The following is a 14,684-nucleotide window of genomic DNA, read 5'->3' on the forward strand; positions in this document are numbered from 1 at the left end:
ATTATCTATCCCTAGGTTTGAGCGAAGTCTCCCACTGTCAAATATTATAACTGTTTAACATATTCATGCTATAACGAATGCTTTACATGATTTTTTAAATCTTAAGTAGATGTCTTTTGGTGGTATAACGGTTTGTTTGTCAATCCTCATACCTACAGGTAAATTGTTATTTTTGTTTTGTTTTTTTGTTTGCAAAGTCGTTATGGTGCAATCATTAGTCAAAGAGATACTCATTTGTTGTTATGTATGGATTCAGTGGACCCCGGAAAAAAAAGAAGAAAACTCTTTATTTTCACAGGACACAAATAAGTAGAATTGTTATACTTTTATGGGTTAAAGAGCACTTCTGTGAATATGTTTCCCTTCATTTCATTATGTGAACTGGACTACATAACCGAGAGGGACTGTTACAGAAGACGTAGAATAACTCACCGTATGACAGCCGAGCCATGTACTGGCTCTCGTTGCTTGCTTGAGAGGTGTCTTCCATTGGCAGCCCATTTTGAACATCAACTGCTGGACTGCTTTCAATGATCACAGGCTCATCATCATCGTCATCATCATCTTCCATTTTCACATTCAGAAATTCTTAAATGAAGTGCAAATGTCAATTAGAGTAGATTTAACAAATGACTATGTAAATCGCAGGATGCAAATCTGTTACAAATAAAGTAGGTTATTCACAGAGCTGCCAAAGAAATGCATGGTTCAATATGCAATAAAAAATAAATGGAACATAGTGCAAATAACGTTTGTAACAGTGATGTGTGTTAGATACTTGGTCGAATGGAGACTCACGTGGTATCAATCTAAATAAGGCGTTTCAGAGATCAGTGGCAATGAGCTTGACTCTGGTGTGTGGAATGTAGGAACTTCAGTCGGATATGATAGCATACGGTGTCACTCAGGGAAATTCACCAGTCAGGATAAAGAGAGAAACAACATCCATAGCTTAATCCAGTATAATAAATAATTTTATAGAAGCAATTAAAAATGAACACTTACACAGTGTCATAAGAATAAAGACACATAATATGCTGTCATCAGATAAGGTTACTCCCTGCTGCCTCCGTCACAAACCTCTCCGTCTCAGCTCAGCACTGCCCGAATCGATCATGTGTGAAGCGGCAGGTAGATGTCCTGTTGGTAGGGGGGTCTCTAGCGCAAGAACTGCTGACTAAGCTACACGCCTAGAGAAACTCGTAGAGTCGACCATGTGACATCATCAGAGGACTCCACAGACGGGAGAACTTGCGCAAAAGATCCCCCTACCATCAGGACATCTACCTGCAGCTTCACACATGATCAATTCGGGCAGTGCTAAGCTGAGACGGAGAGGTCTGTGACGGAGGCAGCGGGGAGTAACCTTATCTGATGACATCAGCATAAGTGTCTTTATTTTTATGACACTGTGTAAGTGTTCATTTTGAATTGCTTCTATAAAATTATTTCTTATACTGGATTACGCTATGGATGTTCTTTCTCTCTTTACCCTGACTGGTGAATTTCCCTGAGTGACACCGTATGCTATCATATCTGACTGAAGTTCCTGCATTTCACACACCAGTCAAGCTCATTGCCACTGATCTCTGAAACGCCTTATTTAGATTGATACCACGTGAGTCTCCATTCGACCAAGTATCCAACACACATCACAGTTATAAACTTTATTTGCACTATGTTCTATTTATTTTTCATTGCATATTGAACCTGCGCTCCCCCACACCTTGAGGAAATCAACGTTTGAAGTGGATTCAACAGACCATCCACTTAAAGGGTTTTGAGCTGCAATTCCTATTTTCTATTTCACAAAATCATTTAGTCACTATATGATTACACGTTTTGCACTTTATTTAAAGTTTTTATGATATATTCACTAATTGATGGCACTATTTTATGCCCTTTATCACTGCGCCGACCTTTTTGCACTTTGTTGCACTTTGTTCTCTCAAAGCCATGCATGAAAAGGCAATTCACAAAGATTGGTTTCCTTTTATAAATCTAATGTTGTTGTTTCCACCAATTCTTCTCCCGCTTCTGCAGCTGTGATACTATGATAATTAGTGCCCATTATATGGATACAATTGCCACCGGCATTTTGATTTCAAGCCATGATAATAGCAGTAGTCACTCACAATTGGTTCATTTTAGGCTGCGCTTATAGTGCTGGCTACGGCGGCGCCGTGGCAAAACAAATGTATTGCCGCCGACGCGTGCGCTTATAGTAGAAGAGACACAATGGCGCGACAGAGCGACGGCTTGGTCGCGATCGCTGGAAGTCAAGTCAATTTGATTTTCCAGTGACCACAGTGTGACGTCACCGTTGCGTCACTGTCGCCGGTGACGGCACTATAAGCGCAGCCTAAGGCTAAGGTCCCGTTGCACGCGTCCGCACGGCTGGCTTGCTTGCCGGCGGCGCGTGCAACTCGCTGTACCGCGATCTGCGGTCTACAGGAAACTTTTCTCGGAGCGGGGGGGGGGGGGGGCGTGGCCAAACGGGTCGGGGGGGCGCGGCCATGACATGAGGGGGCGCGGCCATGACGTGAGGGGGCGCGGCCATGACGGGGGGGGGCGGGGACCAAAACCAAAACAAAGCAGGGCTCACAGCACTGCAGCAGCTCTACACACAAGGAGCCATAGAGCCAGTCTATGATTGGCCCCTTCGCGTACCATGTGACGCGTTGCCGCAAGAGAACACCATTCTCTCGTGTCTCCTGCTGGCTGCCGCGTCACAGTATGTCGCAAGTTACAAGTGAGGAGGGACTGGGACCCGATCGTGAGTTCAAACCGGAATGGTAAGTTGAGCTCACGCCGCCGCCCGCGCCAACGGGCGCAGCGGGTCCCAGCCATAAGGGTGACGGGTGAAGAGGTACACCTGAATGCTGTACCCCTTAAAGGTCATGTTTACTTAGTGGTGCTAGACTGTAAGGCCCTTTACAGTCCATACCAATGAGTAGGATACATGGAGCGCAAGACATATCAAATAACCCCAGTAATAAACTGGTGCAGCTTTTTTGCACACGTTTTGCAGGGAGACTTACATTTTAAAAAAATACCACAAACTTGTAAAAATAAAGAAGCAATCCTAAAAACAAATTACATTTTTTTTAAAACATAATTGGGGGTCTAGGCACTGAAAACAGCACCAGAGGATTCACAGGTTCCAATTAGGATTAATTAAAAAAAATTGCAGGTGGGATTTTTGCTTTATAGCAGGAATCCCCCCTAGCAGCCTAAATGAGTTTAGCTCATATAATGTTACCATGTTGCCACCAGAACATGTCTTGCTCTTTAAAAAAAAAAAAAAAAACATTTTAGTATTAAAAATCATGATTTTCCCAATCTCTAGCTTCAGAGGTCGGGTACCAATGTAACCTTTACACTGCTCTGAGCTTTGGTAAAAGGTCCATTTTAACCTCTCAAGACACTTAGAGGTAGATACACAGAGCTCCGTTAAATCTGGGCTACTAACGAGACATTACCTAAATACAGCAGCGGCAGCTCTTATTCGAGCAAATGCCGCTGGCTGAATGAGGCTGGGAAGCGGGTAGCCGCGGCGCGTGGCGGCGCACTGTGACGTCACGGTCACAAGCGCGCCCGGCTTCCCCGTCTTCCCCGGCTTCCCCAGGCTTCCCCGACACCCCTGGAGTTCAAATCTAGGTAAGCGGGGGTGCGGGGAAGCAGAGGGGCAGAGTAGAAGCCGGGTTCGGGGTGTCTTTGGGGGGGTAATTGCGCGCGATGTGGAGGGGGGGTGCGTGGGGGAAACGCGGCGGCGCGCGTTTCTGACTGGCGGCAGCTGGGGTAGATCCCGGCATGCCGCCGGCATTTACTCGAATAAAAGATGTCGCTACTGTATGTAACGTCCGTTAGTTTCTCTCAGTTTAACAGGTATCCACGAAGCTAATGATATGCAAAAACAACGTCCGTTTGGCAAACTAAGCATCGTTACTGTAACAGGGAATTTATCCCTGTTCAGAATATGCCACTAATCCAGCAGTGTGTTGGTTAATTAGATCCAGCTGTTAACCAACTTCACCTGGCTGATTAGAGGTTTGTTAGAAAAAGCCTGTTCCCAGAAACAAGAAGGAGATTTTCCTCAGTACACAAGGGTGCTGATAAGAGGAAAGAGGTCTTGAGCAGAAAGGTTCTGCTGAGATCAAGACACCCAAAGATATATATTCCTGGACACAGGGGAACCTACCAGAGACTGACATGAAGGGCCACCTGCTTTAAGGTATCTCTTGAGAATTTGGGGAATAGGGTGCTAATGGGATTATCCCTCCAGCCCTGGAGAAAGGGACTGGGGAAGTAACTTAGCCCTTAAACAGGGATAGGCGTTTGTTGTTTTCATATGTTTTGCTGTGTTAAAAGAGACAGGCGCAATAAAGCCTTATATTAATTTCAGCTTAAAACAGTCTCCATTGCATACCTCTGCACATGTCCTCTTACAGTTACGTTAGCTGTATTAACAGGGATTTTCATTGCACAGAGACAATGCACATGCGCATTGGCAAAACTATAACACCCAATGTTCCAATTAACACACATGCGTTACAGACGTGTTACCCAGGGGGCTCGGTGAGTCAGGCAGTTCTGCCACAAAAAAAGAGAAGATGATTTTCTGTAAATATTGTTCTTGTTATTGGACAGGTCATTTTTTTTCTTCCTTTATTGTTCGCACACAGTGAAGTACTGTAACAGTTTGGGAATAAAAGTTTTGTTCACTACTTCTGTCTCTTGGTTACAATATGCAGACACATTATTGTACACCCATACTTAGTACAGTCAAGATTATATACCATATTAGGTCAGACAAACATATAGAATATTCACTTCTTTTTTTTTCACTCAAAATTTGTATTGGTTTTTGATCTTGAGAATGTCCTCTTACATATGGTGTCAGAAGTTGGGATGAGAGGTGGCCCTTGAAGTTAAAAGGGGCCCCGGAGACTGCCTGTGAATTTTTTTGTGCTTTTGCCTGCATAGTTCCTGCAAACAGCCTGAGCAACAAAGCAAAGAATCACATGCAGCAGAGACCAGAATTAAAGGGATACATATCCAGGCAGGGAATCTACACTGCACTGAAGAAAGCCACAAAACCACAGATGGACTCTTTTCCCCAATCCCAAGAGGAGAGAGAGAGACTGCTGAAGCAGGTAAACCTTACTTGCCTATCACAATAATGTGTAATATGGTTTTTGAAAAAGGGGCTTTGCCTTCCAGCCGTAGTCAGGGTTCAAGAAGTGAGTTAGCGCTTAGAGGAGCTAGGCTTTGTTTATTGTTTTCTTTAAAAAAACAAAAAAAATTGCGCTGAAGCAGTGAATACAGACAGTGACCCACGAGCGATACTGATTCTGGAAGTAAAGGCTGCCACACCGCATAGGACTACCAGCTGTGAATGGAGTATATGCAGAAAAGTGTGAATATTGATGCAAGACTGTGCTGAAGCAGGGAAACTTTTACAGACGGTGACCGACGCAAGGTACTGATTCTGGGAATTTAAAATGGCCACCCAGCTGAAGTCAAATAAAAACTCTGCAAAAATGGGGAAGAAAAGGTGTTCCTGGTGTAAAGAACCCCACCACATGGAGCAGTGTCCCTTCAGGCCTTATTCAGACGATGAGAGTGAATGCATGCACAGTACTGCTAATATTGTAAAACTTACCCAAGGGAAGAAAAAGTCTACAGAGATGCCTGTGAGAGCTGCGACCTCTACAAGCAAAAAAGGCCCACCTGTAGGACTACCACAATTTGGGGTTCTAGCAAATACAGTGATAACAGTTGCAATAGCGCCTCCTGAGGTCAGGAATAAAAATACACCTGATAACCCCAAAATGGAGGACAAGATGCGGCGTTCCTATAATGAACCTACCCCACGGAAGAGTGGCCCTTCCAGTCCGATAAGGAGGAAGACATCTCTTACGGGGGAACAGAATCACACCCACAAAACACCCCAAGAATGGTGGGGGTGCCTGAACTCGGTACGAACTGAAAAGACCACTTTCTATGATGACGAATGTGATCGGCAGGAGGAAGAGCGGGAACCACAGATCGCTGAATATATACGCCACCTAACGCAACTGCAAGGAAAACATGGCGGATACAGTGAAGCTGCTGAAGTTTCAAATAAAGACAGAGACCCCAGTATCCCCGATGGGACAGAGTCGTCAAAAACAAAAAGGCGGAAAAAGAAAAAAGGGTCTTCACTTACCGTGGAAGGAACAGACACATCTGCAGATCCCGCGGAGGAAAAGGGGGCCCGAAATGCCCTGCAGCCTAGAGAAAATGGAGAATTCGTCCCGCGGATGACCGAATATCCAGAGGACCCAAGGCAGAAGTCGTGTACCCCAAAGAAGCGTCTGTCCGGTGCTAATAGTGAGAAACCCTCAACCAACGATACCAGGGAAGCGGAGCCGAAACCAATGAGTGACTATCCCTTGACCAGCCCTGAAGAAGCCCTCAAAATTGCCAGGCGTGACTGTGATCTGCTCCGGGAACAATTGAAACTGAAGAAAGATGATTACGCAGAGCTACTGAAAAATAACGTGAAGCTACAGAAGAATGTGCTCACGATGTACTCTTTGGCCAGGATAGAATTGGACGATCTAAAGACTGAGCTAGATACTGCAAACGCTACTATTACCGCCATGGTTGAAAAGCAGAGTCAATCCGATAGAATGATTGCTAATCTGAAACAGAAGTATGAGTTGGCACTGAAGGAGATTAGTCTCTCAGAATGAGGTTCACACTCTCCGCATAGAACTGAATGCCACACACCAGGAGGTCAACAGTGTCCGGACAGAGGTGAACATATCCCAGAAGGAGGTTCACACTCTCTGCAAAGCACTGGATGCCTCACACCAAGAGATCAGCAGTTGCCGCACAGAACTGGAAGTCTCTATAAAGGAACTTCACAGTCTCGCTGAGGAGCTGGACATCGCTCAAAAAACTAACCTCAGTCTTAATATGGATCTCAAAGTCTCTCAGAAGGAGTTTCAGACCCTCAACCTAGAGATGGAAGTCTCACGCCAGGAGACTGTCATTCTCAAAGCAGATGTGCGTAAATGGAAGGTGGACTACATGGAGGCCCTGAAAATTACAGACACTGCAAAAAGAGAAAACTTAAGACTGAAAGAAGAGAATTCTCATTTGACAGACCACGTCAAGGAAAAGAATGAAAAGCTGCACGAGCTTAAAGAAATAAATAAACTTTTGGAAGAGGAAAAGTTTGAAGCAGAGCACCGACTGCAGAACCAACTGCAAGGTCTGCGTACGCATCTCCAGAATGCCGAGGAGAAGCAGTAAACTCTGCAGGAAGACAATCTGCAGGCTGCTAAAGAAGTACAAGTGCTGCAGGAACGTCTGATTACCCAGTATATCCCCGCAAAGCAGCATGAGAAACTGAAGGCTACCCTGAGCATCACCAAAGCATCGCTAGAGGCCAAGCTTAGAGCCCAGGTGACTCGGCACAAGAGGGAGCACAAGAAGGTCCAGAAACTGAGACAAGTAACTGTGGCCCGAGCAAAGAAATTCACAGTGCTTCACAATACAATGAAAATGTGGAAGCAAGCTCAGAGAAAGTATGGTGAGGAGATAAATTCCCTGAGAAGAGATTTGCAAGATGGCCCCAGGGATCTCTTGCTGATGAGATGACAGTACTACAAGGACAAGTATTGACCCTGACCAAGCATCAGTATCCCACAGCCACAAAAACCCATAGAAAAAAGGGTACAGTGAGAGCTGGGAACACCGCTCATCTGAAAAACAAGGTTGCAAAGTCTAAACCAACTAAGCGAGCACTAGCAAAACTGGCCAACAGGCAACACAAAAAGGTATATGTGCCGAATTAAACCCAGAAAAATCCTTAGCTGGTGAAGCAGAGAAGATGGGACGTTCTCTGGAAGTGGAAGTGGAATTGCAACTCAATCCCAGAGAAGCTGAACTGGCAACTCCGTTGAGTGGAGAAAGTGCAGAAAGACAGCTTCAAGAGCGGAAAACTCAAAGGGCTATTCTTAACCGCTCTGCAACTGTCGCCATACAGTCTGCCTACAAAAAGATGAGAGCCCAATACAAGGGAAATCTCATGACCATGCACTCAGAAAAAAGACGATACTTGAAAAAAGTCCTCCTCGAGCGACTGGGGAGTGCTGAGCTCAAGCACCTTCGGGAGGAGACACAAATAAACTGGAGAAAGGGCTCCACTCCCAGCAGGACTGACGGTTCTCTTCCTCCATCCATTGTCACAGGGGAGGTATGTAACAGGGAACGTATCCCTGTTCAGAATATGCCACTGATCCAGCAGTGTGTTGGTTAATTGGATCCAGCAGTTAACCAACTTCACCTGGCTGATTAGAGGTTTGTTAGAAAAAGCCTGTTCCCAGAAACAGGAAGGAGATTTTCCTCAGTACACAAGGGTGCTGACAAGAGGAAAGAGGTCTTGAGCAGAAAGGCTCTGCTGAGATCAAGACACCCAAAGACCTATATCCCTGGACACAGGGGACCCAGGAACCTACCAGAGACTGACATGAAGGGCCACCTGCTTTAAGGTATCTCTTGAGACTTTGGGGAATAGGGTGCTAATGGGATTATCCCTCCAGCCCTGGAGAAAGGAACTGGGGAAGTAAGTTAACCCTTAAACAGGGATAGGCGTTTGTTGTTTTCATATGTTTTGCTGTGTTAAAAGGGACAGGCGCAATAAAGCCTTATTTTAATTTCACCTTAAAACAGTCTCCATTGCATACCTCTGCACATGTCCTCTTACAGTTACGTTAGCTGTATTAACAGGGATTTTCATTGCACAGAGACAATGCACATGCGCATTGGCAAAACTATAACACCCAATGTTCCAATTAACACACATGTGTTACAGACGTGTGACCCAGGGGGCTCGGTGAGTCAGGCAGTTCTGCCACAAAAAAAGAGAAGATGATTTTCTGTAAATATTGTTCTTGTTATTGGACAGGTCATTTTTTTTCTCCCTTTATTGTTCGCACACAGTGAAGTACTGTAACTATTTGGGAATAAAAGTTTTGTTCACTACTTCTGTCTCTTGGTTACAATATGCAGACACATTATTGTACACCCATACTTAATACAGTCAAGATTATATACCATATTAGGTCAGACAAACATATAGAACATTCACTTCTTTTTTTTTTTTTCACTCAAAATTTGTATTGGTTTTTGATCTTGAGAATACAAAAAACTATATGGGGCAGTGGGGGTAAAGAAGAAAAATGGGTAGGATACAGCAGTGACTTTTCCACATATACAGATTATATTACATTATTGCAAACCCAGGAACTACAATATGTATCGTTAAAGGCTCCAGAATCTATTTTGAAAACAAATCTATCAGAGAGGACTACATGGTATGAGATGAGCCAATTTGACTACTTATTGAGTATCCATATCTAACCCCCGGCATAATATTCTATAAGGATAGAGTCATGTGTACGAGGTGGATGCCTAGCCGACTGGATATTGTCATATCAGCCAAGGCTGATAAGTTTTCTGAAATGTAGGGCAAGTGTCTCTAAGGACAGCTGTCAGCTTTTCAATTTTAAGAGCGTACCATACACTATGTTTGACCTGGGTAAAAATCGGTACCTCTGCACTCATCTAGAGGGCTGCCGTTGAGCATCTTGTGGCCATCATAATGTGAGTTATCAGTTTGTTAGAATGACTATCCGCGTCTGCTCAGAACACATGACCATGCATCAAGTGCAAAGGGGAATCCCAACACACACTGGGCAAATTTGTGGATTTTCTCCCAAAGGGCCCTTACTCTGGGACAAGACCACCACGTGTGAACCATTGATGCATTTTGGACGCACCCCTTAGGGCAAGTGGGAGACACCCCCGGGGACATACTAAATAGATGCACCGGTGTCAAATACCACCTGTATAGAACCTGGTATGCATTTTCCATGATTGGTGTACAGATGGAGCTTGTAGCAGCAGCCTCGGAAATGTCAGCCCAGTCTTCTGGGTCAATAGTTTCATTGAGGTCAGCCTCCCATTGTTGCATAAAATTTGGGTTGACCTTGGGGGAATGAAGGAAATTTGAGCTTTAGAGAGCCGAGGTCAGGCCCTTTTGGGTAGGAGCTTCTAAATAAATTCTTTCAAAAGTGGTCAGCAAAGGGGACCGCAGAACCACTCGACACTTGCCTTTGATCTTAAGGTAAGGAAATATCTCAAATGATATGAAATATTGTGTTTTATCGTCACACACTATATCTCTCACTCTGTGAATACCACTTGCCCTCCAGTTATCAAAAATCTGGGGAATTAGGCCTGGAAAAACATTAGGATTTGAGAGAATTGGGGTCAGGGCAGGTATTGTGTGGATAAATGGAATTTTCGCTTGTTAGAGTCTCAGAGGTTTATTGTGTGGGTAATTGTGGGTAGGCAGGTTCCAGCATGTTTCCAGACTGAATCTGGCTGCCAAAAACAAGAATCCTATCTCCAGCTGGGCCACCACCTCTATCTCAACCCATCATTTATTTTTGGGTTTTGGTTGCCAAAGAAGGTTTTGCTAAATTGGGCCGCTTTGTAATATGAAACCAGGTACAGCAAGGCCAAACTGCCTGTCAATCTGGGTTGGTTGAGAATGGATGTATTAACTCTGGTTTTTTTTTTTTTAGTTCCATATTAATGATTTTATATGGGATTGGAGGTCATGGTTAGCACTCAGGGGCACTGGCATAGGCAGGGTGTGGGAAAAATAAAGAATACCGGTATGTGGTAGTTGATTTTCACTATGTTTATCCTCCCAATCCAATAGATGTTAAATTTAGACCATCTTGCCATGTCTGATTTGAGGGTTTTAATTAGGTATTGGAAATTTGGTTGGTAGAGCATGTCATACTCCTTTATCAGATATATGACTAGATATTTTAGCGCTCCTTTGCACTACTTACAATCAAAATGTATATTTATCGGCTTGTTATCTTCAGGTTATAAGTTTATGTTTAGGTACTTTGATTTGGGCTTCGTAATTTTAAAACCAGATATTATACTGAAGATGCTGTAAACAAGAGAAAAAGTTGTAGGTCCCATAGAGCAGGGCCTACTAGGACTCCAAAAATGTGGCACACAAGTATGAGAACAAAATTGTAAATTGTATTAAACAAACAGCCAAATGAAGACAAACAGACTATAATAAAACACTAAAAACATAGTGAACCGTCTTCCGAATGCTAATGTGATACCTAAGTACATAGATAGCAAACAATAACTAGTAGAAACTCCTATGTATAATTCATATGTAGAGAGACATATATATATATATATCTTAATATATAAAATTGAAATTTGTGAGGTTGGTGCTAGATGTGGTGAATCTGATTGGTCGTCAGCCTCTGGCCAATCAGATTGGTGGCTCCATGACGTCACCCAACTGCCACTCTCTCCTTCTCCTCACCCGCAGCTCACCTTCCCCCTCGGCCTCACCCAACTGACACACACACACACCACCCCCCGCCCAGGTAAGTAAGTAAACCGCCGCCTCACACCCCTGCGCCTCCCCTCCCAGCTCACACCCCAGCCGGCGGCCCGCCGCCTCAAACCCCTGCGCCTCCCCTCCCAGCTCACACCCCTGCCACCGGGGCCTCAAACCCCTGCGCCTCCAGCCTCTGTTCCCTCCTTGCCTCCCAGCTCACACCCCTGCCGCAGGGCCGCCGCCTCACACCCCGGTGCCTCCCGTCGCCTCACACCTTGGCGCCTCCCGCCTCAACCAGCCAGGACCAAGCGGCGGAACGGACGGCCGGGAGGGGGAAGGGGCAGCCCACCCCCCTCACCCGTACCACACCAACCCCCTCACCCGTACCACACCACCCCCCTCACCCGTATAACACGCTGCCTCCCACCTCAGATCCGCGGGGGAGCGCACGCCGCATGCACACGCCTCCGTCTGATGAACATCCCCAGCAGACGGAAGGTTCCCGGGGGGGGGGGGGGTGAACGAACGACCGGCCAAGACAGCGGGGGAACAGCCGTACGGAGGAGCAAGCGGCCGCAGGATACATTAATTGTCACTTAACCGCCGCCGGCTGTCAAGGGGGGGGGGGGGGGGGGAATCCCGGCCGCCCCCCTCAGTGACCCACCGCCGCCGAGCTATGAAGGCACGGGAATTGGAGATGTGAAGGGGGGGAAATCACAGCTGTGGATGGGGGGGAATGGAGCTGTGAAAGGGGGGAAATCAGACATGTGAACGTGGGGGGGGAAATTGGACATGTGAATGTGGGGGGGAAATCGGACATGTGAACGTGGGGGGGAAATCGGACATGTGAACGTGGGGGGGAAATCGGACATGTGAAAGTGGGGGGGAAATAGGGCATGTGAAAGTGGGGGGGGGGGAAATCGGACATGTGAAAGTGGGGGGGGGGGGGGAATCGGATATGTGAAAGTGGGGGGGGGGGAGAACGCAGCTGTGAAGGGTGGAGGGAGTGGAAAGCGGTCCGCCCGCCCTCCCACGGCTCTCATTGGCCGGTGTGTCTGACCCCCCTGTGTCCTGCCCCCCCCCCACGGCTCTCATTGGCCCCCAGAGCCCGCTCTCTCCTCCCACAGGCCGCTCCCTTCCCCCGGCTCTCACCTCCCCCTGGCTCTCACCTCCCACAGGCCGCTTCCTTCCCCCGGCTCTCACCTCCCCCCAGCTCTCACCTCCTACAGGCCGCTCCCTTCCCCGGCTCTCACCCTTCCCCGGTGCTCTCCCTCCCACACACCGCTCCCACTCCAACCCCCCACCCACACAAAGCACACTCTCTGTGGTTCTTACTTCACACAGGCCGCTCCCCCAGCTCCCCATTCCCGAGAGCGCTCCTCCGGATCTCTCCGGCTCTCTCCGCCTCTCCCGTGAAGGGCATGTTCAACGGCGGGGCACAGCACCTCCTCACCGGAGCGTCTCAGCCTCGCCGGGGAGCCAGAGGTGGAGGAGGAGGAGGGCGGCCGGTACCCGGAGGAAGAGGAGGAGGGCGGCCGGTACCCGGAGGAAGAGTAGCAGCGCGGCCGGGTGCAAGGTGAGGAAACGCTGGGAATGGGTTCTTTCACACGTCCCTCACTCCCCCCCCTCCCTGCCTTTTGCCCCCCCCTCCCTGCCCTTTGCCCCCCACTGCCCTGCCCTTTGCCCCCCCCACTGCCCTGCCCTTTGCCCCCCCCACCCAGCCCTGCCCTTCGCCCCCCACACCCTCCCTGCCCTTTGCCCCCCCTCCATGCCCTTTGCCCCCACCCCCCCTGCCCTTTGCCCCCCCTCCATGCCCTTTGCCCCCACCCCCCCTGCCCTTTGCCCCCCCTCCATGCCCTTTGCCCCCACCCCAGCCCCTCCACTTTGCCCCCCCCACCCCCTCCCTGCCCTTTGCCCCCCCCACCCCCTCCCTGCCCTTTGCCCGCCCCACCCCCTCCCTGCCCTTTGCCCCCCCCCCACCCTCTCCCTGCCCTTTGCCTCCTCCACCCCCTCCCTGCCCTTTACCCCGCCATCCCCTCGCCCCCCACCCCTCCCTGCCCTCGGCCCTCCCTGTCCTCGCCCCCCCTCCCCCGCGCACCCCCCAAAACCCCCGCCCCCACCCCCCCTGCAATCCTGGGCAACGCCAGGTATATCAGCTAGTATATATATATATATATATATATATATATATATATATATATATATATATATATATATATATTTTGTGTATCATAGTGTGTAAGCGAATTGGTGCGAATAAACGTAAATTGATTTCATTACCTTGTTTTGCTCAGTGATTGATCCCAGTTAAAAAGGTGTAAATTGCCTGGTCTCCCATGACAGGCTTATTTACTGGTGGCAGGGGTGGGATCATTGAGCTTTATGTTTTAAAACCCTGTGGGGTCTTATAACATTGCGAGCTCTCAAAACAAGTAGTGCCTTACACACTTTACACAAAGCAGGAAAAGCGCAGGTTCTCTCTGTCCCTTAAGTTTACTGCCACCAGGCAAAGATGGACCAAAGGTCAGGTCGTTACCGAACCTGGGACCGACCAAAAATTGTAACCCGGTGTGAGGGATATGGACTACCGACCGCCGGAGGATCTCGAGCAACATGAAGCGGGCATAGCTTCACCTGCTGATGCAGGGGCAACAATTCTAGTCAGGGTACTGGAGGATGTTCCAGCCCTGGTGGAAGTGGAGGCAGAGGAGGAAGAGGAGAGCGGGGATGAAGAGGAAGTGCAGCCGTAGTAGCGCCAATTGCTACCGGTCTCCTTGCTGCAGGACTTGCCTCTCTCCTCGCCACTTGGGGAGAGGGGGTCACCTTCGAGCAGAGGTTGCAGTTGATTGCGGCTTCTCAAGGTGTTCAGACCCCAAGACCCCGGCAGAACCCTGACCAGCCGCCCCTACCAAAAAGTGTCACACTACAGTTTCAGCAAATGTGTAGATGGCACAGATAACATTGATGGTTTCCTTAAAGTCTTTGAGGATCAATGTCTCCGGGTCCGTGTGCCAGAACAGGACTGGGGTTTGAAGTTGTCGCCGCTATTGCCGGGGGATCGCCCTGCAGACCTTCCAGGGGATACCGTCATCGGACAGCAACGACTACCAGCATGTAAAGGCTTTACTTTTGTGCCTGTATGCCCTCACTCCAGAGGCATAATGTGTCAAGTTCCGGTCTCAGGACAAGACCAGCTGGGAAACACATATGCTGTTTGCGTCCCGACTTATCCAGCATGGTA

At 48.0% G+C, this 14,684-nt stretch overlaps 1 protein-coding gene across 5 annotated transcripts in view; it reads right to left on the minus strand.

Moving 5' to 3' along the window:
* The window catches only part of BEND2 (BEN domain containing 2), an 86,959-nt gene that overhangs the window by 49,242 nt on the left and 23,033 nt on the right, over nt 1-14,684 (minus strand). For 4 of the 5 annotated variants that reach the window (XM_075589800.1, XM_075589798.1, XM_075589799.1 and 1 more), the window contains exon 2: nt 433-588. In XM_075589800.1, the coding sequence (XP_075445915.1) occupies nt 433-588 (156 nt within the window). Of the gene's footprint in view, nt 1-432; nt 589-14,684 lie in introns of those variants that run through there. The other variant, XM_075589802.1, reaches the window with a different exon arrangement.

The sequence above is a fragment of the Ascaphus truei genome, chromosome 3 (assembly GCF_040206685.1).
Source record: "Ascaphus truei isolate aAscTru1 chromosome 3, aAscTru1.hap1, whole genome shotgun sequence".
NCBI lineage: Eukaryota > Metazoa > Chordata > Amphibia > Anura > Ascaphidae > Ascaphus > Ascaphus truei.